Genomic DNA, 24080 nt, shown 5'->3' with positions numbered 1-24080 from the left:
AAACAAGGCTGTAACAGCAGGAGTGCATCACGGCTCATGGGATGAAACATGAAAACGGAGTTCTGATCAGCAGCCAAGGAGAGGATGAGGCCTAGAACACAGCAGTAAGCAGTGGCGGCAGGTGAGGTCCACCTGTGGTGCGGAAGTCCAAGTGGAACCGCGATCTCTGCATAGTTCCCCAGGACCTCACCCGAGGTATGTATTAAAAAGGGGGAAATGGGAACTACACCCCAGAGAAGCCTGGTGGACGCCACCTCAACCGGGTGGTCAAGCCTGACGTCACTCCACAGTAAGGCAGAATTAGAGGCCGTGTGCCTCTCGCGGCACTGAGGCTCTTGCCAGGAATGGACGCTTTTTGTCACAACCGTTTTCCACACCCGTTCCACATTATTCACAAGCAGGCCACAAATGTTACCAGTGTGTCCCTCAGAAATACGTCAGCATTCCTCCTAAAAGTGACAGACTGTTTCTTTCAACATAACTACAATGCTGTGGGCGCACCTAGTAAAAACAACATCAGGAATAGTAAGGAATTTCCTCAAATTCATACAGGGCATCTGTGAAAAACCTACAGCTTACGTCATCTCCGTGAGGAAAGGCTGAAGGGCCTAGTCACCTCAATAAGACCAAGGAAAAGAAATAAAACCGTGAAGACTGAAAGGAAGAAGTAAAACTGTCCCTGCTCAGAGATGACATGATTATTTCTGACAGCAACTCCTAATAAATCTACCAATCAAGTACCAGAATCAATAAATTTAGCAAAAGATCACGGTTAATGTATGAAAATCAATTGTGTTCTTTCTTATGAGCAGCAGTTAACTGGAAAATAAAATTTAACACAGAATCCCATTTACAGTGGTGCCCAAAGCTTAACTGCCTGAGAACAAATCTAACAAAAGGTGTCCACGACCCCACACTAAAATAACAGAGGACTGTTAGAGAAACACAGAAAGACCTAAGTAAGTAGAAAGATATACCATGTTCATGGATTGAAAGACCCAATACCGGAAAATGCAACAGCAAATCTTTCCAAACGACCTATCGATTCAATGCAATTCCTAACAAAACTATGCAAAAACCAACAAGCTGATTCTAAAATTTATATGGAAATGTGGGGCACCTGGGTGGCTCAGTCGGTTAAGTGTCCAACTCTTGACTTTGGCTCAGGTCATGATCTCATGGTTCATGAGTTCGAGCCCCACGTCGGGCTCCGTGCTGATTCTGCTTGGGATTCTGTCTCTCCCTCTCTCTCTAACCCCTTTCCCACTTACTCTCTCAAATAAATGAAAATAAACTTTAAGATAAAATGTACATGGAAATGCAAAGGAGGTAGAATAACCAAAACAATGTTTTAAAAGAAGACAAAGAGAAATTATTCCACCCACTTCCAACACTTACTCTACAGCTAGGTAACCAAGGTCTTCTTTGGCCAAAGGACACACATGGGGGGGTCAGTGAAACAGAACCGAGTCTATAAATAAACCAACTCTTACACTGTCAACTGACTTTTGCAAAGGCGACAAGGGTATTTCATAGAGAAAGGACAGTGTCATTAACAATGGTGCTGGAACCAGTGGACATCCACATGCAAAATAATAAACTTTCAACTCATACACTGCACCACATGTAAAAATTTCCTCAAGATGGATGAAAAGATTTAAAAGGAAAACCTAAACTGTAAAACTTCTAGAAAACATACAAGAAAGCCCTTGTGAGCTCAAGAGCAAATATTTAGGCAATATTTAGGCAAATATTTCTTTTTTTTTTTTTAATTTTTTTTTTCAACGTTTATTTATTTTTGGGACAGAGAGAGACAGAGCATGAACGAGGGAGGGGCAGAGAGAGAGGGAGACACAGAATCGGAAACAGGCTCCAGGCTCTGAGCCATCAGCCCAGAGCCTGACACGGGGCTCGAACTCACGGACCGCGAGATCGTGACCTGGCTGAAGTCGGACGCTTAACCGACTGCGCCACCCAGGCGCCCCTAGGCAAATATTTCTTAAGAGGCAAAAAACACAACTTATGAAAGAAAAATGTGAACAAGTCGAACTTTTATTGAAAATTAAGCTATTGGGGAGCCTGGGTGGCTCAGTCGGTTAAGTGTCCAACTTAAGCTCAGGTCATGATCTCGCAGTCCTGAGTTTGAGCCCTGCGTCGGGCTCTGTGCTGACTGCTCAGAGCCTGGAGCCTACTTTGGATTCTCTGTCTCCCTCTCTCTCTGCCCCCCCGCCCCTCACACTCTGTCTCTATCTCAAGGTGAATAAATGTTAAAAAAATATATGTTTTTAAAAAAGAATACTCAAAATTCAATAGTGAGAAAAAAATCAGTTCTTAAAAACAGGCAAAAGACGATGAACATTATTAGTGATTAGGAAAATGCAAATTAAAACCACAATGAGGGGCACCTGAGTGGCTCAGTTGGTTAAACATCCAACTCTTGGTTTCAGCTCAGGTCATGATCTCACGGTACGTGGGTTCAAGCCCCGCGTCAGGCTCTGTGTTGACAGTGTGGAGCCTGCTTGGGATTCTCTCTGTCCCTCTCTGTCTCTGCCCCTCCCCTGCTTGAGCTCTCTCTAAACAAACAAACAAACAAACACTGAAACACACACACACAATAAAATACCACTACACAGCTCAAATCAGAAACCGCAAGACCAACCCACCGCAACACCACATGCTGGTGCACGGGGGGGGGGGCTACACAGAGGTTCCTGAACTGGTGGTGTGGTGCAAAGCAGGCGGATCCCTTTGGAAAACACCTTGGTCGTTCCTCTTTGAGAAAGCTGTCATAAAACCCAGTAACCCCACTCCCGGGTATTTGCCAAAAGAACCAAAGACACGTCCACACGAGACCCCCATGTGGATGTTCACAATGGCTTTGTTCATAATCGCCAGAGTCCAACAGGACCCGAACAGTCGCCAACAAACTGCAGTCTATCCTCCGAGGGAAAACTCCTCAGAAACAAAGAGGAAACACGACCACCCGAAAATCGTGTGCTGAAAGGAGCCAGGAGAAAACAACAGCACTACTGACCAAGTCCACGTACGTAAAATTCTAGAACACGCAAAGTAACCTGCAGAGGCAGAACGCAGCTCAGGGCTGCCTGGGGACAGCAGTGGGGGGACGCAGGTCAGAGGACACGAGGGAGCCCGCACAGGCGACGGAGATGCCCGCTCCCGAGGCTGCCTTGCGCATGCGTGGACACGTCCACGCCCGTCAGAACGTGTACCTTACCTGTGTGTGGCTCTTGTACGCCCACTATATTCCAAATTTTCATAATTCTCCTAATCTTTCTTTCAACGTTTATTTTTGAGCGAATACGAGTGGGGGAGGGGCAGAGAGACAGGGGAACAGAGGATCAGAAGTGGGCTCCGTGCTCACAGCGGTGAGCCCGACATGGAGCTCGAACTCAAGAACCACGAGATCGTGACCTCAGCAGAAGCGGGAACCTCGACCGACTGAGCCCCCCAGGGGCCCCGCAACTGCACTTTTAAAACATACAACTACAGGAAGGACTAGAAGTGTGTGCAGGTACAGATGACACTTAGGTGGCGATGAGCTGGTCGCTGTCAGGCTGGGTGACGGGAACCTGGGTTCAGTATACCCTCTGTCTACCTCCGTATCTGCTGGAAATTCCCCACCGCGCAAAGGAAAATAAGAGAAAGAACACTGAAGTAACTGACCATCTTGCCAACGGACAGAACGGGTCTGCAGGGACAGCAAGGAAGAAGGTGAAGCCGTTTTGGGAGCCCGATGTGAGGCTCCCGCAGAATGGCCTCGGGAGGGGACGAGGCCACAGGGGACTGCGGACAGAGGGCTGGCTCCAAGGCCGCAGAGCCGATGCTGAGCCCCAGCACCAGGGACAAGTGACCAGCCCTACACACGAGAAACGGCTTCCAGCCCACCTGACTCAGAGCCGCTGTGTTAACCACCACACTCCCACTTCCTAACCAGGAGACTTTTTAAAAAATAACATAAATCAGGGGCGCCTGGGGGGCTCAGCCGGTTGAGCGTCCGACTTCGGCTCAGGTCGTGATCTCACGGCTCGTGAGTTCGAGCCCCGCGTCGGGCTCTGTGCTGACGGCTCGGAGCCCGGAGCCTGCTTCGGATTCTGTGTCTCCCTCTCTCTCTGCCCCTCCTCCGCTCATGCTCTCTGTCTCAAAAATAAATAAACATTAAAAAAAATTTTTTTAATAACATAAATCAAACCAAGCCAACCAGTTAACGCTATTGACTGGTTTCAGGCCCACCCTACAAGATCTACACAGATTATTTCACTTAAAATTGCAAACACTCTTGCAAGGAGACTCAGCTTGGCCTCGGGAGCAAACCAAACGGGCTCAGGCAGCCGGAGCGCCGGGGGTTCGGTGGCCCCGCCAGGCGGCAGGGAAAGCACTCCCGTCACAGCCGGACCTCACGTCCTGGCTTTCTCACCAGCCCCGTCCTGCCAGCAGCCTCGGCAGGTTCATGCAGACTTCACGGCTGTGGCCTGCGGGGTGGCCGTATGCTTACGGACTTTGAGGGACAACACAGCGAGAGAGGCCAAAGCCACGCACACACAGCAACGGCCCTGCCGCAGGAGCTCAGAGAAGGACGGGGTGTCTGACCGTGGAACACGTAGACGAGAAGCGGTCCAGCCACGACAGCATTCGGGACGTCCTTCCAGACCCCAGGCCAGCACGGGAGAAAAGGCCCACGAGAAACAGAACGGCTGGCAGCCTCCCCCGGGTCCTGTCTAGGTCGCCAACCTACTGGCCCAGGAGGGCCCGGGGGCTTTTCTCCACTCGCACGCAGGACAGGCCAGCAAAAGGCCGTCCCAGGTACCGAGGGGAAAAGCAGCCGCAGGAAAGCTGAGTCAGCACCCAATCCAAGAGGGAGGAGAGGGAAACGAGGGGGTGAGGGGAGGAGGGGAGAGCCCCCGAGGGCCCTGCCGGCTCAGCATTTCCCTCCCCTTCCACAGGAAGGCACCAAGTCTCAGAGAAGCACTGAGACCTGTTCCGGGCCACACGAGGACAACGCGGACTCCTCTGACCAAGTGGTCACTGCCCCTCAAGTCTTCCGGAGGTGCCCCCAGGAGGAGCCACGCAGGGCAAAGTGGGGTCGACCCACAGACCAGACCATATGCGCAGAGAGCACAGGTGGGCTGGCCTGCACGGGGTGGGGGTGGGGGCCACCCTGAGACCTCACCCACCCCAGCAGGTGGCACACTCACCGGATGGTCTCGATGATTTCGTGAGCAGCATCGTGGTGTTTGTCCTGAAAGACAAAGGGACAGGTTTTACACCCTCCGGTGGTACAGGGTGTGGGGACCAGGCAGGGCCTACCAGCCAGTTCCCGCCCCTGGCCCGAGCTGGACCTGTGGCACTCCCTCCCAGGCGGGCAGGGAGGAGGGACCCGGGGTGACGTCGATGCCCCGACCCTTCTCTCCCCACCTCGCACCCCCACCTCTGCTGACTCTTCACCCACAGCCCCCATGTGCTCCTACAGCCTGGAAGCCGCGGGCCTGGCTTTGAGCTACTGAACATCTCCAGGCCTCTGTTTCCCCATCTGTAAAATGGGGAAACACGAGTACCACAGCCACGGGGAAAGCTCATGTGGCGGTCCTCCCGCCAGAATGCAGACACCTCCCAACCCCACAGTTGATCACGCCAGGTTCCCACAATGCCTGTCACACGGGGCGGGGCGGCGGGGGGCTCACTGTTGCTCCTTCCTCACAGAGGAGGCCAAGGGCTCGCTCCAGGCCTCTCACCGGGGTCCCGACAGCCCTGACCCCAGACCCTGAAAAAAGCAGGACCAGATGCGGCGAGTGGCCTTTCTCTGGCCCCCTGCTTCTCTGATACGAGCACCGCACCTGCTGCGGCACAGAGAAGGCGTGCGCGGTGCCGAGAGGTCAGGTTCAGAGCCGCGAACAGCTCCTCTGCGGCAGTGACCGCACCTCTCAGGCCAGGCTTTACAACAGACCCTGGGGGTGAGGGGGGAGAGGGGGGTGGGCGGGGGGCGGGTCCTAGTGCAGAGCCTCCGGTCCCGTCCCGCACTCAGTGATGGTCAAAACAACCCCAAGGACCTTGGGCCCTAACCTCAGTTTAGTAGCCACGGCTCTCTGGGGACAGCATTCTCCCAGAAGGCGGCTCGCCCGCTCCACGCACACAGCCCAGTGGCTGCGGTACTTTCAGAATTGTGCGACCAAAGCACTATTACAGAACTCTTCTCACCCCAAACAGCTACCCCGTCCCCACTATCTGCCACGGCCCATCCCCCCGGCAACCACTGACCCACTTTCTGTCTCTCAGGATGTGCCTGTTTCTGGACATTTCACGTGAATGGAATCACACACCGTGTGGCCTTTTGCGCTAAGCCTTACTTTTTCTTTAAGGTAAAAGAACCAAGCTCGCAGCGTTCTCAATGCTATCCTCCAACGGACGAAGGATCAAATGACAACTATTAATTGCCTGCGTATAGCGGGGTGCAAGATGGGTCACGGGCCGTCCGGCACGGGAGACCCCACGCAGGCCAGGGGTCCCCACTGAGGGGAGCCTGACCAGCAGCATGGGTGCCACCCACTGAGTCGGAAACTCGGGGTGGGGACCACTAACGGGAACCAGTGGCCCGGACACCTCGCGGTAAGTGTCAGAAGACAACTGGGGGGCAGGTCTGCTGGGCGCGTGAGGTCACACCGGTCTCACGGGAACCACGGGAACTGGCAGCAAGGAGAGCCGCCCCGCGGGCCGCGGGGACAGACGGCCCAAGGCCTCGGACACAGGAGCCCCACGCCCGCCTGCGCCACCCTCTCTGGGCCCCCGCGGGCGGGAACACAGCCCGGTGGCCCGATTCCCCAGGAGGCTGTGCAGGATGAGGAGCCGGTGACACAAGGAATCGCGGCAGCTCGTCTGCCGTCTCAGCCTCGACTCCACACCTCCCGGCTGGACGGACACAGAGCTCCTCTTAGCTGAGCACGGAGGAATCTACCCCGCTACCTTCGGGGTCCCCACAAACTCCTCGCGGGCACTTCCCTGTTGTTTGGTGACACAGCATCACGAACAAGGGGGAAGCCACGATTCCCGCTGCTCCGACCGCTCGCCCCAACAGTGCAGCGCCCGGGCCCATCGCTGAGCCGGCCCATCCGCTCAGCCCTGGGCCCTCTAGGTCCACACCCCCCATCCGGACGCTAGAGAGGCGTAAGGTCTGATGGCCACAGCAGCGGGAGGTGTCCACGGAGCTCGGGAGAGTAAATGGCAATGCAGGGGAGTAGGTGACACATCCAATGAGCTCAGATGGCACCAAGCCCTCTCCACCCGTGGCCGGCCGGCATTGCTCCCAAGTACCAGTCCATCCTGCAGATGGGGGCACAGGCTTCGGTGATGAGTGAGAGGGCCAATCAGAGTCCCTGCCGGGCGGCGACACACCCACCCCTACAATGACCTCGTAAACCTCCGGGGGAGGAAAAACAGGTGGGGTACATTTCATCAAAATGAAACGATTACACTTAAGGACATCAAGGAAGCGGAAAGACAAACCACAGAAAGAGGGAAAAACTTTGCAAACCATCCATCTGGAGAAGGACCTTATCTCTCACGGACACACCTCACTTTGCCGCCCTGTGCAGGCACGGCGTTCTCACAAACCGAAGGCGGCGCGGACCCCGTGATGAGCGCGCCCCTCGGCACCCTTTCTCCAACTTGCTCACGCGGAGTCCGTGGCACGTCTTGGCCGCTCTCGCAATCCTCCAAACTTCATCACTGTGGTATTTGCCGCGGAGATCAGCGGTCAGTCTCACCGAAAGCTCAGGCGATGGTGAGCGTTTTTGCAAATCGTTTGTCCTTTAAGGGACGCACGCTGCCTTTTCTTCAGACGTCATCCCGCTGCACACTCGGTGGGCCACGGTGTGGCCTAAACCTAACTTGTATGCGCACAGGAAACCAATCTGCGTGAGTCGTTTTATGGACACGCTCGCTTTACTCTGGGGGCCCGGGACCAAACCCACAGTACCCACGACGTGTGCCTGTGTGTACAGGGAACTCGGGAGAGCTCAAAACAAAATGACAAATGAAGCCACGAAAACATATCGACACTGACACGGTTACAGAGAAAATGCTCCAGTGGCCAGACAGTGGCCAGACGAGGCTAACGAGGCCACGAAAAGATGTCTGCCAGCTGAGCCAGGATGGGACCCGAATCAAAACCGCGAGGACAGCTAGAATGGGAGTGACAGGCCTGAGTGTTGGGGAGGAGGAGTAGGAACCTTCACGCCTGGCTGGTGGGAAAGTCACGCGGAGCAGCCACTCCGGAAAGCGGCCCGGCAGCTCCTGTGATGTTTAAACAGAACATCCACGGGACCCAGCGACTCCACCCCCAAGTATACGGACGCCCAAAACAACCAGCACGTCCAAACACCTGTGCGCAGGGGCCTGGAAGGGTTGGGAGGGTGATGGCTGATGGGGATGGAGCTTCTTTTGGGGTAATGGACAGTTCTGGAATTCACAGTAGCGATGGTTGCACGAGTCTGTGAATATGACATTCTACATGGGTCAGTTGTACGGTATGTGAATTATACCTCAAAAGAGCTGTTAACAGCAAAAACATCCACAGAAGAAATGCTCCCCACCATTAAAAGCACCCCCTGCCCCCGACCTCAGTAGGAAAACGCAGAGTTCGTTAGATTCTCACACGACGATTCTGCCCTGTTGCCGCTCAGTAACGTTTAACGAAACCCAGACACACAGTCTTGGCAAGAGCTCACCGGACTCCTGCACGGACTGACCCTGAAAAGCGGAGAAAACGCCATACTGTATCGCAAGGTCTACGAGGGCAGTCAGTCTAGAACTTTCTACCAATTCTCTCTCGGCTCACACTCTAGGAAAGCCAGCTAGCTGCTAGGTCACAAGCAGCCCCACAGAGAGGCCCATGTGGAGAGGAGCTGAGCCCTCCCGCCAACGGAGGGCGTTGGCACGAAGAGCTCCTCCCACCTGGTCCAGCGTTCAGACGAGGCGGCCCTGGTGGGTCTGTGTCGACCACACCACTGTGTCTCGTGGGAGACGCTGAGCTAGAGCCACGCAGCTAAGTTGCTCCCGGACTCCTGACCCACAGAAATCATGACCTAGTAGACTGTGTTGCTTCCAGCTGCTAAATCTGGGGTAATCTGTTATGCAGCCGTAGCTAACCGATCCAGACTTGGCGTTAAGGCTAACAAACCTGCCTGGGAGCACACTGCCTAGGAGAAAAACCCTAGAAATGCCCCTCACCACAGGGCCTGATTCAAGTCCTCACCACAAAGTCACGAAACGAGCTGCACACCCTCGCGAAGCCCCCGGACGCAGGCACAGAGCAGCCCGAGCAGCCGCGGCGCGGCGGGCACATGAGGGTGCTGGGCTCACATCGCACCCCGGCCTCTGTCCTCACAGGAACCCGCCACAGCCTGCCAGCTGCTTGTCTCACACCAAATCCTGCACACGTGGGGAGGAGCCTGGAATGTGGGCTCGTTTGTGAGAAGAGGAAATCCAGCAGAAAAAAAAGGAGCGCCTGGGGGGCCCAGTCAGTCGGGCGTCCAACTTGGGCTCAGGTCAAGATCTCACGGTCCGTGGGTTCGAGCCCCGCGTCGGGCTCTGTGCTGACAGCTCGGAGCCTGGAGCCTGCTTCGGATTCTGCGTCTCCCTCTCTCTCTGCCCCTCCCCTGCTTGTGCTCTCTCTCTGTGTCTCGATAACAAATAAACATTAAAAAAAATTTTTTTAAGCAGAAAAAGGAAGGAAAAAAGTTGACAACTATGCCTCCAAAGATCGCAGAATGACCCTTTCAGGGACTGGCCAGCCTCCACTGGCAGCTGTGAGCTGTGTCATTTAAGAAGCGCCGATCGCCATAAATGATTCAGAAAACCCAACTTCTTGGACGTGGCCTCCTCCTGCTCCTCGGGCCTTCAGGGAAGACGCCAGACGCCGACCGGCAAGGGGGGACTGAGAACAGCCCCGAGGAAGCCTGGATTTAGGAGAGGCCCTTGTCTTGCTACCCAGGGACAGCCCTCCCCCATCCTCCTCCTCCATCCCAGGAGCCCCGGAATCCCAGGTCTGTGCCCTGGGCCCGGTCTCCCTGTAGGGACCCCCAGCCTGGCGCTGGCCCACGGCAGGAACGTCGGCTTGCTGCGGCAGGGACTGACCCGCTCTCTCATCACTAAGCGCATCTGGGCGCCCAAATGAAGCAACCAGAGACGTTTTTCCACGTAACACCTGTTTGGCGAACGCTGCTACCTAGGAAGCTGGCAACGGGCACTCAGCTTCACTGGGTCCCCCGCTCTGGGGAGCGCACGCAAACGTCCATGCTAAGTACAAGCGCTCGTGTCTTCGAGTGCACACCACACGGAGAGCAGTCACCACACCGAGATGACGCCATCACCCAGCTCCCCAATCGGGTGCTGATCTGAGGCCCCAGCTTCATTCCTTCAGACGCCCTGACCCTACTGTCCTCAGCACCACCCAGCACACACCGCGGACAGAGCGCGGGTGTGGGGATCCCCCGCTGTCGTGCTCGGCCCCAGCCCAGCCTCCTCTTACGCCCTGAGGGCAAAGCTAAGAACAAGCACCCCTCGAGTCTCACCGCAAGGGATCTGCACAGGGGCGTCTGATGCCCTCCCCCCTCGCTGCCTCGACTCGTTCACTCTGCGCGTCCGCACGGCTGGCGGGGGCTCTGTGCTCAGGGCGCGGAGGCAAGGGAAGACCAAGAGGGGGGCAAAATGACACGGGGAGCCCGCGGTGGACGCTCTGCGGACGTACTACTGCGACGAACCCACCCGCCAACTCCACTCTCCCGATCCCCATTTCCGACAAGAATGTCGCCCAAGGAGCACCGTCCGCTCCCGTCAGGGATCACGGTAGGAGGGCAGACCCCGAGAGGTCCTGGGAGGCACCAGAACCCCCCCGGAGGGCTCATCAAGTACAGATGAGACCCACCCACAACGTTTCAGAGTCAGGGGTCTGGAGTCTGCGTCTCTAACAAGTTCCCAGATGAGGCCGAGGCTGCCGGCTGGGGGACCCACTCTGCGAACCGCAGCCCTAAGGACACAGAAGGCTACACTCACGCACGCCGTGACGTGGGAATTGCCGTGGACAGGAAGGCGACGTGTGGACAGAGTTCCCAGAGTGGAGAACAAGAATGAAGGTGGGTGACGGGACACGGCCCAGCTTGGCCGGCAGATGTCTGCCGGAGGGCGAGAAAGGACACGGCAAAATCAACAGGCGTCCCGAAAACTCAGTCCGGGAGGAGGCCAGCGGGGCAGAGAGCACAGGGCCCGGGGGGCCCGGCTGGGGCGCTCGGCCTCATCCATCCGCCTATACGCCTGCGCACCTGGGGGCCGGGGCTGCGAGCGGTGGCGAGGACGGCGGGCCAGCACGACGCGGCACGTGCGGGGCCCGAGCACCAAGAAAGGGAAGGCTGTCATGTGGAAACGCGTGAATTCACGCAGCAGCGGCAGCAGAGAATCCTAGCAGCCGGGTCCGCCATCAGCCCCACATGTCCGCACGCCCCCGGCAAGGGGACAGCAGGGTGGCAACAACGGGTGCCCTCGCTGCAGACTCCAGGAAGGCGGTGGAAGCCAGCCCCGCCAACCATGCCTGAGGAGAGGACAGCCCACAGCTGAGGTCTGCACGAGGGTGACAGGCCTCATAAGAACAGAGCGCCGGGCCAAGCCAGGGCCATCGCAGGCAGGGGAGCCCGGCGTGGCCTAGTGAGCTGGGTCTGCAGCCAGCAGACTTCAAAGGATAAGAAGCCAAATTAGGGGCGCCTGGGTGGCTCAGTCGGTTAAGCGCCTGACTTCTGCTCAGGTCACGGTCTCACGGTCGGTGAGTTCGCGTCCCGCGTCAGGCTTTCCGCTGTCACCACAGAGCCCAGTTTCAGTCCTCTGTCCCTTTCTCTCTCTGCCCTCCCCTATGCGTGCGTGCACGCTCTCTCTCTTTCCCTCTCTCTCAAAAGTAAATAAATGTTATAAAAAATAAAAAATAAAAAAAAAGACGACGACCGCAAACAAAGACACCAACGCGGAAGCACTCTCAGGGCCGCTGGAGGGGCCAGGTGGAAAGACAGAGAGACTGTAAGGAGCAGAACGTTTGTGTCCCCAAATCCCCATGCTAGGGCCCCGACCCCAGCAGAATGGTCAGGAGACAGGGACTTTGGGAGGTGGGGAGGGTCAGGTGAGGTCATGAGGGACGGTGGGAGGGACGATGGGAGGGACGGTGGATGGGACCCGCCCCCACCCCTCATGGGATTAGTGCCCTTGTTAAGAGGACGAAGGGACTGGAGTGCTCTGTGTCATGTGACAACACGGCGAGACGGTGGGGCTGCCGGCCAGAAGTGGGCCTTCCCCAGGCACCAACGCCGCCAGCCGTCATCTTGGCCGTGAGAGGCCCCCCACACCCCCCTCCCGCCGCAGGGTTCTATTGCTACAGTCCAAGCAAACTAAGACAGAGACCCCCAGGGCACACACAGTAAACAGCCAGTGTTCACAGGGTGACTCGGGGGTAAGAGAGGAGACAAGGAGCGGCCAAGGAGGAGCAGACCTCCGACCGAAGGCAGGGAGGAGGACACAGGTGGGAACGCGGAAGTCCAACCAAGAGTGCCAGCCGGAAGCGCGGAGTTCCCCGCGGCAGCAGCACACAGAGCCGGACGTGGCCGCGGACAGCATTTACTGACGGAATGAGCTTCTGCAGTGGGACCAGGGACCCTGGGGCGGGCTGGGCAGCCCAGCTCTGAACCCAGGTGCGGAGCACCCCGAGCCACCCGCCCACGCCCCGCAGAAAGACGGCCACAGCCAGGAGGGCGGTCCCCTCCACCCCCGAGGACCCGTAGCAATGAAGAGGGCTGCATGGGTTTAAGATCCGGGTTTACAGCACCGCGCCTCAGCACCGGTCCCCCGCTCCACAGGGCTCTGAAAAGAACCGGGCTCCTTGGAGGGAGGGCTGATTCCAGGGCCAGCGCAGAGAACACACAGGGGAGCCCGAACCTCTGGCACAGCAGGCAGCCAAGACGTGTCCCAAAAAGGGGCACAGGCATGCCAAGGGCCCAGGACAAAGCCCGGGGGCGCTCCCGGTGGCCGGTTCTGGAACACAGGGTACTGGCTCACAGACCGGACAGACTGGACCGTGGCCCGGAGACGGCATACACACCCAGGAGCCACGCGGAGGCTCAAAGTGCAGAAGCAGGACGCGGGCAGGACCCAAAGCGGATGCAGGAGCAGCTGAAGGGCTGGGGGGGGGGGGGGCGCGCGAAAGCCCCACCACACCAGTGCTGCAGGCCAGGCCCCCCTCGGGCCAGAAAGCCCATGGGCCGACTCGAGGACCAGGGTCCCCGACAGTCTCGAAGCGCCCCTCACAGGGGGAGGGGGAAAGTGGCAGCAACGTGCCGGTGGGACACCCGCCGAGAACACACAACCACTTCCAACCCCACACGAGAGCCCCTCTGCAAGGACGGGCCGTCCTCTGCAGGGCACACAAGGCGTGCAGGTCGGGACGGGTGCCGGCCTTTCCTTGGACGTGAGGAGCAGCGGCAGGTTCGAGCTGAGGACACACGACAACTGAACACAAAGGGGGGGACCCTGGGCTGGGCCTGAGCAGACAGGGACACGGGAGGTGAAGTCACTGGTCTCCTCAGCGCCGGCCCCGCTCTGATCCCGGTGTCATGGGAGCTGAGTGAGGCGCAAAGGAACCCTGTTCTGTTTGTGCAACGTGCTTTCAAGTTCAAAATCTCTTCCAAGGAAAACGGACGAAGTTGCACAGGGAGGTCGGACCCCGAAGCTCCCGCTGCAGTGCAGCTGGGCCCTTCCCTCAGCCCGCCCTCCCCGGGAGGCCCCCCCCATCCGCCTGAGGGAGACACCGCCGGCCGCCTTTGGACTTGGCAGGAGCAGCACCAAGACACTCATGGCACACCTGGGGCTCCGGCAGGCCCAGGAAAAGCACGCGGCTCCTTATCCTGAGGCTGTGAGTCCCGGACCCACGGTGAGTGCAGGTGAGTGCAGAGGTCAGAGGGAAAATCTTGGGGACGCTTGGGCGGCTCCGTCGCTTAAGCGTAAGACTTCGGCCCAGCTCATGATCTCACGGTTCACGAGTTCGAGCCCCGCGTCGGGCTCTGTGCCGGCAGCTCGGAGCCTGGAGCCTGCTTGGGATTCTGTGTCTCCCTCTCTCTGCCCCTCCCCCGCTCATGCTCGCTCTCGCTCGCTCTCTCTCTTTCTCTCTCAAAAATAAATGTAAACATTAAAAAGTTTTTTTTAATCTTTAAAAAAAAATATCGCATACTTGAAATCTTTTGCACATGCTAATGATTCCGTGAACTTCGCGATACCTTTCCCCAGCTAAAATTCTATATTCCTCAACACAAAAATAAGAAAAACATGTAACGTAACACTCACATTAAGGAACATATCACAGTCTGAATCTGTTTAAACATCTTAAAACTCAGTGTGGACAATTTGCTATTTTAATAGTCACCTTAAATTTTATCCAGAAGCTTCCCTTTGACAGGCCCATCCACTTGAGCAGAGAAGGTCCTGTGACAAAATGAATGCTCATTCTTGACCACTTTATTTTTTTAATATTTTTTATTTAAAAAAAATTTTTAACTTTTATTCATCTTTGAAAGACAGAGCGTGAGCAGGGGAGGGGCAGAGAGAGAGGGAGACACAGAATCCGAAGCAGGCTCCGGGCTCCGAGCTGTCGGCACAGAGCCCGACATGGGGCTTGAACTCGCGAACCGCGAGCTCATGACCCCGGCCGAAGTCAGAGGCTCAACCGACTGAGCCCCCCAGGTGCCCCCTTGACACTTTAAAACAAAGAGCACCACTTCAGTCTGAGCTCCTGCTTAAGATCACCGGACAGGAGCAAAAGCAATTAACTTGTGGTTTGTCCTCCCGATGACCAATTCAAGAATCACAAAAGCGCTTTTACCAGCTCAGAATGAGAGGAACTCAAAACGAGAGTCCACATCTACAGATAAGAGCAAAGACAACGGGAACGCGGCTGGGGTAGGAGAGCATTAGCCAACCCTGGAGATACAGCCAGGAGAGGGTTAGGACTCAGAGCAGCAGAAGACCCTGGGAGCCCCGTCACCCACCCTCCGGAGGCGGGGGGCAGCTACTGGTGAGGCTCCAGGAGGGGAGCAAGGGGCGGGTCTCTGGCTCCCGCTTATCGTCAGGCCAAAGTGCAGAGTGGGGCAGGGACCAGGGCAGGCTGCCTCGGGCCTGGGCGAAGACAGCCAATCAGGCCGGCGAGGGCACCCCTGTTCAAACGTGGTCAGCCGTCCGCACTGAACCAAGCACGGAGCCCTCCTGCTGGAAGGCCTGCAGTCAGGAAGGACAGGACCTGGGGGCGGGGGGGGGGGGGGGCATGTCTGCGTGGCTCCCTGGTCTGTGAACTGGAGCCTGTGCTGGAAAGCCCTCCTCCTAGTCACGCCGGTCCTTCTCCTCTGCCCTCAACTGGCCGGGTCTTCAGACACCACACGCCCACACAGAGAGCTGCGCAGGGAAGGCAGCCCCGCGGCTCACAGCCCTGGCGTCTACGCAGCCACGGAGACCGCTGGGGCTCTGGGCCTGCCGTACGTCCGTGGCGGGAGGCGGCGCGGGGAGAGAAACGTCTGTTCTGAAAGACCCACACGGTGACTATGGCCACACGGGGGCACCCGCGTGGGGAGTGCCAGATCTGGAGCCGAGTGAGGGGACAAGCCACTACCCCGCGGGGAAGCACGGCGCCCGCCGAGAGCGGCCAACGCACCTCCAGGAGCTGCGCGAAACGTCAAGGCTGCTCGTCACGGCTTTGGAGCTTCGCTAGTTTTAAGGACTAAACTTAACGTGGCCCCCCGGAGTAACGTCACGCTGCAAAAGGGGCCAGAACGGGGGCAGCTGATGCTGCTCAGGTAACCTCCCTCCAGGGAGGAGGGTGCTGGGCCAGGCGCTCTCAGGGAAGGCCTCTGCTCTGAGACTCACAGGGAGGGAGGGCGCAGCCCCCCGCCACCACCTCCACCGCACCCCCTTCCCGGCGCCAGCACTGACCTGTACAGGCCTTGCGACGGACGAGGGTGCTCAGAGGCCAGGGCCGCATCCAAAAGCACCCTGCCTACCACCCCGGCAGCCCCAACTCCAGGGGGCAAGGGAGTCCCACCGGACACCCTCCCAGCAGTGTGCCAGGCCTGCTGCGTGGCCCTCAGCAAACCATCATGAAGAGCGGCTCCGGTGGACGAGTTAACATTTGAGCCCCTCGAGTCTCCGTGGGAAGAAGAGCCACAGGGGTGCCACGAGGCCTGAGTCCAGCTGGAGGAGAGAAGGGTGAAAAACCCGGAGGGCGTGAGGAGAGCTCGAGCGGTCCCAGGAGCCAAGCACGGCATCAGGGACGCCCACCCTACCGAGCAAGCAGGCCAGAGGGCCGGGCCGGGCCCATCACAGCTTACCCCTGCGCAAACTCGGTCCCATACAGCCCCGCACGCCGTGCTCTGCGGACCCCAATGACCAGGGGGTCCGGAGGAAGGAGCCCCCACAAGGCAGGGGAGTCTAGAGCTATGCCATCCCAGCAGCAGCCGCTGGCCACCTGGTGCCGCAAGATCCCATGACCTGGTCCATCCACGTAGGGGAACGTCCCTCGGCCGCGAGCAGGAGCGAGGAGCCCACACCCGCTGCCCTACAGACGAACCCAGAACATACGACGGGTCCGCTGCGCACGCGCACGTCCACAGATGAGCGTGTCCGCCATGCACGTGCACGTCCATCGGCCACAAGCAGGAACAAGGTGCCCACACCCGCCGCCCCGCGGCCGGACCCTGAACACACAACACTAAGGGAGAGAACCAGAAACGAGAGGCCACGCGGGGTGTGAGTCCACATTTGTGAAACGTCCAGAACAGGCTCATCCATGAACAGGAAGGGGTTCATGGGTGTCAGGAGCTGGGTGGGGTGGGTGGGGTGCTGGGGGGGTGGCTGTTGTGGGCGAAGGTTTCCTTTTGGGGTGATGGAATGTGCTGGAATTAGAGGTGGTAACTGTACCACCCCGTGAAGGGACTAAAATCCGTGGAATCGTACTTTCGATGGATAGATGGTACAGTGTGTGCATTATATTGCAATAAAGCCGCTACTGATGAACAAAAACCACAAGACCCAGCACTGCCCCTGAACCCCACCCCACCCCCAACTGTCATCCTGGTCCCTCCTGTGTCCCTCCCCATCCAGCCTGGCCTCCTGTGCCCGCCCCTTCATGGGAGAGCAGATCCACCCACAGTGAGCCACAGGCAGACCAGGGAAACAGAACCCCGTGAACCACTTTAAACACGTCCCTGCAAAACAGCCCTCCAGAGCTCCTGTGGTCCCGCAAGTCACAGCCCCCACCGCCCCAGCCCCACCACAAAGCCCCGGAAGCCCTGTTCCCCAACTCCTAAACAGAAGCTTCGGGTTTTTAAACGATAGAAGTATTATCAGAGTGAACATCCACGAACGCTCACCCCCGCTTGCACCTGGAGTGAATTTAATGCTCTCTGTGCACTAGCCCACGCACCCCCGTGACTAACTGAAGGGAATTCAGGCTGAAGCCTCTCCAGAAATGAGGAAACTGAGGCTTAGGGAGACTGCACGATAAAGGCCAGAGCCCCTGACCTCCCAACTCCCGCCAGCAGCACCCCGGGTGCTGTGCACCAGAAGAGGGGCTGGTCCAACGCAGGGGAGAGGGCCTGCGAGGTGCCCAGGGGATGCAGGCAGGGGAGAAGAGAGAATCCGGTCCGGGAGAAGAGCACGGGGCAGAGGAACAGCAAGGGGCGTGCAGGGAACTGAGGGGCGCACCAGAGCCACATGTGGGCTGCAGAGTGGCAGACGCACCCCGGCACCCCCCAAAATGCGGCAGGTCCTCGGCAAACAGGATCAATGCCATGGGCCGGCGCTAGCAGGAGACACGCTGTGGAATTGGTAGGGACAGCTCGAGGGGACAGAGAAGGCAAGGGAGAGGCTTCTGGAAGTACAACCCTGAGAAAAAGGAAGCAGGAACGTTATTCCCACAGCTGGGGAGACGAAGACACAATTGCAGGGGCATCAGGCAGAGGAAGAAGTTCCCCAGGAGAGAGGCATGGGGCCCAGGATCCGCTTACTCCCAGCTGCAGACCGGTGGCACCCCGCAGGTCCCAGCATTCAAAAGAGGACCCTGGGCGCCCGGGTGGCTCAGTCAGTTGAGCACCTGACTCTTGGTTGCAGCTCAGGTCGCGATCCCAGGGTCGTGGAATCGAGCCCCACATACCGGGCTCTGTGCTGCACTGAGCCTGTTTAAGATTCTCTCTCTCCCTCTGCCTCTCTCCCCCACTCACTCACTAAAAAAAAAGAAAAAACTCCTAGAGAAAAGAGGACCCCGAAACGCTTTGTATCTGGATTGTACCAATCTCAACGATACGATCGTTCTCCTCACTGGTTGTAAGATGCCACCACTGGGGGAAGCTGGGTTTAAGAACGTGGAATGTCTCTGTTATTTCTTATGGCTTCCAGTGAATCCACGATTATCTCGAAATTAAAAGTTTAAGAACAGAGGCGCCTGGGTGGCTTGGTCGGTTGAGTGTCCGACTTTGGCTCAGGTCATGATCTCACAGTTTGAGGGCTCGAGCCCCGTGTCGGGCTCTGTGCGGACAGCTCAGAGCCTGGAGCCCGCTTCGGATCCTGTGTCTCCCTCTCTGCTCCTCCCCTGTTCATGCTCTGTCTCAAAAATAAACATTAAATTAAATTAAATTAAATTAAATTAAATTAAATTAAATATTAAAAAATGAAAGTTTAAGGACAAAAAGGACAGAGCTCCCAGAGGGAGGGTAGAGTGGGCAGGAAGGTCCCCTGAAGCTCTGCCACCGCCTCCCTGGAGAACCCCTGAAGTTCCCAGCTCCCTCTGGCTCCCACCCATCGGGAACAGAGCACCAGCAGGCATTTGGACCTCAGGGACCACATAGGAAATTCAGCCCTTTCCGATTATCCCTCCCCCCTTTAAAGTGGCTACTCCACCCACACGAAGTTATCTAAGGGTTAATCTGCCTTCCACCTGAGTGTGGATTAGGCAAAAGGCTCACACCAGCGAGGTCAGTGTCAGAAAATATTTTCTGAGTCACAGGGAAGGATGGCTCACTCTGCCCGCCCACTTCAGCTACTACTCACAGCCCCGCTGAAAGGGCATGACTGCTGGAGGGCATTCGTCAGAGAAGTCGTGGGCTCCCGGGGAGGAAGCTGAAGGCGGGGACAGTCACGCTGGGGCCGCTCCCCCGCCCACAGGCTTAATAAGTCAAGGAGGGGAAGGGCCACTCCACACCCTGCCACCAGGCAACCAAAAATACCACAAACTCCCCTCCGGTGGAGACCTGGTTTTCCCACCAAAAGCAGGGCCACCGTGAGCAGCAGGCAGGTATCCCAGAACTCTGAGTCACGGAAGGAACAAAACTCAGCCTGCCCCCTCCCCCTTGTCAATTTCCCCAAAAACCCGTTTCTGAGACTGGACATTCCCAGCGTGGGTGGCTGTGGCTGTTGACACTTCCTCCTCCAGATGCCCGGCCACCGCCTCCGGGAAGCCACCCCCACCTCCCCCCAGGGTGAAACCAGCAGCCCTGCCCTCTAGGACTAAGTCGGACCATAAGTGCACTTCTGTGTGTATGAGTCACCTACCTCCCTGCGTTTGTAGGTTTCTGGAGCAGAACACTGCCCAGTGCCCTCTGCGTCCCCAGCAGGTGCTTGCAGAACGGGTAAATCAGTGAACAAATAAGCCCCGTCATCTCACACATGCGGTCAGATGAGTAACGTGACCTTCTGGAAAGTTAACTCACCAACCGGTCCATTTTCCTAACATTCATCATCGAGCCGTCACAGAGTACGAACCCTCCCAAAGGTACCGCCTCCCCCTTCCCACGAGAAAGCACAATCCCTCAGTAGGGGTGCGGAAAGGCCGCAGGCATCACTACAAAGCGGTGACAAGCGAGCTGCTGCGGGCCACTGCAGGATTTCACTGGGCCCTCCTGCCCGCTGGCCCGGCAGTGGCACAACTATGCCAGGAACGGGCCTGCTCACGTCAGGCAGAGCGCTGGGCCAGGCGGGCAGCACAACCCTGTCCCCTGCCAAACGAGGTCGAGGCCAGTGAGGGAAAGAGGCTCTGCAGTTCAGAACCACCCACCACTGGGAAGCCAGGTCCTGCCGGGCCCAACACAGAAGGGCCTATTTACAGCAGGTACGAATCGCTGTGGCCTTGCTCCGCTCCAAATAAAAGACAGCGGTGGGGACATCGTGACTGTCTCCGGATGAGCTTTCACCATAGTACCAAATGCCTGGAGAGTGGCCCGCAGTGAATTTCCTCACTCTGCCAATACTCAAGAATACCCATCTGTAAGATGTTCGAGTGTCAAACACAGCAGAGTGCCCCCCCCACTCCCCAATACTTCCCAAGGGGAAAACTCAACTTCAGGTAGAAACCTGCCCCCACACGTTCATAGCAGCTTTATTCGTAACCACCCCCGCCACCAGGAAACATCCCCCGCGTCCTGGCACCCGCCTGCCAAGGGGGAAAGGAAAACACGGAATACGACATGGCAAGAAAAAGGCGTGACTTCGGATACCCACAGCAACGCGGATTAAGTCTCAGAAATGCTCGGCTGAGAGAAAGCGGCCAGAATCCACTTATCTAACTTCCTGGAAAAGACAAAACTGCAGGGATAGAGAGGAGATTAGTGGCGGCCAGGAGGAAAGGGGCGAGTTGGCAGCGAAGGAGCAGCAGAAGGGAAGGCCGAGGGGCGAGGGATCCGTCAAAACCCCCAGAGCTGCGCTGTGCTAAAGAGAGCGGCCGTAGTACGTGGGAGCCACCGCGGGTAAAAACCAGTTCCGTTTCAAAGAACGCTCTGGCCAGCCAACTGGTGCATGCCGAGCGCTGTCACAAGGGCCGAGAGAGGCGGAGGCCCGTGCGACGGTTGGAGTTTTGAAGGTTCTCCCCGCTCGCGCGTCGTCACCTTGGACGTCTCCCCGCCCTGCCCCACTGCTCGGGCCGCCCGGACGGACGGACGGACGGACACACACACACACACACACACACACACACACACACACACACACAGACGGGCGCTGCCAGCCGGAAAAGCCGGAGCCCGGGCTCGACCCCGCCTCCGGCCGCAGGATAAGCAAAAATAGAAAGCTCCGGAGCGCGCGCGGCGGGCTGGCAACCGCGAAACCCTACGACCGCAGAGCACCCGGGGCCGGGAGCCAACACCCGCTCCCGGGCGGTCCCAGCGCTCCGACCCCGCCCCTGGCCGCGACGTTTCCAAAAACTGACACACACGGAGCGCGCGTGAGGGGCGGGGCGCGCGGGCTTCCCCGCCGGGTCCCCCGGAGGCCCTGTCTCCCCGCGAGGCGTTCGCGCCAAAGGGCGCCCCCACGCCGCCCGCCGGGGGGCCCGCCGCGCCCCCCCGCCCAACGGCACACTGCCCGGCCCGAGCCGCCCCGGGGCCGCGGACACCGCGCCACGCCGCCCACCCCGCGCCCCGGCGCCCCGCGGCCGCCTTGGTAAATTTCCGCTCGGCCTGTCATCTTCCAAGGGTCACTCGGCACCGGGGGACAGCGTGTCTCGTGCCCCAGGTCCGGCCGGCCCACCCACCCGGGACCGGGGAGCCGGGACGTCCCGTTTGCAAGGGTCCGGCCAGCCCACCCACTCGAGAGCAGGGGGGCTAGAAAACCCGGCGCGGAGGGAAGACAGGGCATCCCCCAAACGGAACAGCCGGGCACACTGACAGCGCAAAAAATAAACTACCCCAAACAGAAGGAAACCCCGGTGTCAGCGCACACACCGCGGCACGGCCGGCTCGCCCGCCGGCCCGGACCCCCCACCCCCACCCCGCCGCGGGCACCGGCAACGGCAGCCCCGCGCCCCGCCGCCCGGCCCCGCAAACGGCCACGGACCCGCAGGGGGATCCGCGGGACCCCGGCGGCACCGTCGGCGGGCGGGCGCGGCGCGCCGCGGGGACCCGGGGCCGGGGGGCTGGGGGACGCGGGGGCAGTACTCACGTAGACCGGCAGCGGCCACGGGTAGACGGCGGGCTCGGCCCCTACGGGCGACTTGAGCCTCAGCTCCAGCTTCTCCCCCATGTCGGCGCGCGCGGCCGCCGCACCATGCTAGTCGGGCGGTTGGGGGAGGGGCGCGGCGCCGCCGGCGGGGGCGGGGCGGCGGGCGGAGGAGGGCGGGAGGGCGGGAGGCTGAGGGGAGGGGGGGGGGCCCGGCCTGAGCCTCGGCCGCCGCCGCCGCCGCCGCCGCCGCCGCGCTCCCCGTCCGGCCCCCGGCTCCTCTTTGTGGTCACAGGCCCGGGGCCTCCAGCGCCGCCGCCATCTTGGGCCGGCGTGAAGCGAGCACAATGAGCCGGGGGCCGGGCCGAACCATTCGCCGCGCGCGCGCGGGGGGGGCCCGGCGCGAGGAGGCGGCGCGCGCCCGCTGCCCCGCCCGCCGCGCCGCGCGCGGCCCCCCCGCAGCCCCGCCCCGTGGGCTCGCCCGCACGCACGCACGCACGCACGTCCTCGGCTGCCCTCGGCTACCCACGCCAGCCCGACGCGGGGACCCGGGGAGACCCCGCGCGTGTGGGATGACAGGTTCGAGCCCCGCCCCTGGAGGAATGGGGCCCGCCCCCCGCGCCGGTAGTAAAGCCGTAATTCCTGGTTAAGTAGGAGGGTCGGCCTCCAGGCCGCCGCCGCCGCCGCCGCCGCTCGCCGCTCGCCGCTCGCCGCTCGGAGCACCCGACTCGCCCAGCAAGAATGCAGTTTGTTGAGTACCCGCTGGGCGCGGGGCCTGGACACTCGTTAGTGACCAGGGGGAAATGCCCTGCCCGCAGGGAGCTGCGCTTTCCGAGAGGATCACCCAAGAGCGTGCCTGATCTCCTGCGTCCACTACAGTACTCCACATGCGGCCAGGAGCTACTTTTCAAATCGGTGGACTTTAGGTAAAGGACGTGGTTACCCGCCATGGCGTGGGTGGGCCCCGTCCAATCAGGTGAAGGTCTTTAGGAGGAAATAAGTAAGCTTCCCCACAAGGAGGGACGTCTGTCTGCAGTAGTCTTCAGACTCCAGTTGCAACATCAGCCCTCCCTGAGGTTCCAGCCTGGGGGGCCCGCCCTGGAGATTTGTGACTTGCCAGCCCCACCTCCGAGTCCCGTCACCCAATTCCCTAAACTAAAAGTTCGTATGGATCTATAACGTGTACATACACTGAGCATATGCACACCTATGCATTTATGTGTGTACGTGTATGCATGTAGTATATGTGTAAGTAAGTCTATTTACAGGTGCGTGTGTGTGTGCGAATATGTATTATATATGCATACAGACGAGCATACTATATGCACGTGTATGTTAGCTGTGTATACCTATATATATGTGTGTATATATGTATTATATATATATTGTATTGTATTATGCATTATTGTATTATGTATTAATGTATTATTGTATTATACGATATATTATATGTATATATGTATTATGTATATATGGTATATATGTATTTTGTATACATATATTGTATATATTGTATTATGCACCTGTTGTACATGTTTAGATGCATGTGTATATACACGTATTGTAAAAACGTGCATATGTGCATTGCATATTGTATATGTACAGAATACATCTACACATCTATATTTCCCTATATGTGTGTGTAAATATACACACACAGACATTCTCTGCTTGGCTGGAGAGCCCTCACTAACACAGACACTTGTGATAACTGAGCACCTGGCATGTGCTGGCCAAGGAGCCAACCGCCTCTGCCTTTTCGCTATGTCCCTTAAGTGTCACAGCCCCCCAGGAGGGCGGGTGATGGTGTCTGCTCTTCCCAGGTGAGGCGCCTGACGTCAGGGAGGTGCAGTGACCTGCCCAGTGTCACACAGGTAGAAAGATGGAGCTCTGGCAGGAGCGTGGCACGGCAGTGCCCACACCCCCGTAGGGGCTTCTCGGGGGCGATGTGGAGGGAGAGAGGCAGGGTCCGAAAGACAAGCTGTTGGGAGCTCTAGACCAAGGCCAACTCACCGAGGGCATTAGAAGCCTGGACAGTGGTTACCCCTGGGCGAGGGGGGTGGCCAGAGGAGTTACAC

At 58.5% G+C, this 24080-nt stretch overlaps 1 protein-coding gene across 5 annotated transcripts in view; it reads right to left on the bottom strand.

Moving 5' to 3' along the window:
• Positions 1-22147, bottom strand: part of DOT1L (DOT1 like histone lysine methyltransferase) — a 61748-nt gene extending 39601 nt beyond the window's left edge. For 2 of the 5 annotated variants that reach the window (XR_006964870.1, XM_047094623.1), the window contains exons 1-2: positions 22006-22146; positions 5214-5257 (exon numbers count right to left, since the gene is read on the bottom strand). Coding sequence is in view for 4 of the 5 variants with exons in the window: in XM_047094623.1 (XP_046950579.1) it covers positions 5214-5257; positions 22006-22086 (125 nt within the window). In the remaining variant the exon portion in view is untranslated. Of the gene's footprint in view, positions 1-5213; positions 5258-22005 lie in introns of all 5 variants that reach the window. The other 3 variants (XM_047094621.1, XM_047094622.1, XM_047094624.1) reach the window with 2 other exon arrangements.
• Positions 22148-24080: the final 1933 nt, after the last annotated feature.

This window comes from Lynx rufus, unplaced genomic scaffold (assembly GCF_022079265.1).
Source record: "Lynx rufus isolate CCGP_SWC_20201006 ecotype Redwood Valley unplaced genomic scaffold, mLynRuf1.p SCAF_4, whole genome shotgun sequence".
Taxonomy (NCBI): Eukaryota; Metazoa; Chordata; class Mammalia; order Carnivora; family Felidae; genus Lynx; species Lynx rufus.
Note: the sequence above shows the minus strand (reverse complement) of the source record. Positions and strands in the feature narration are given on the sequence as shown.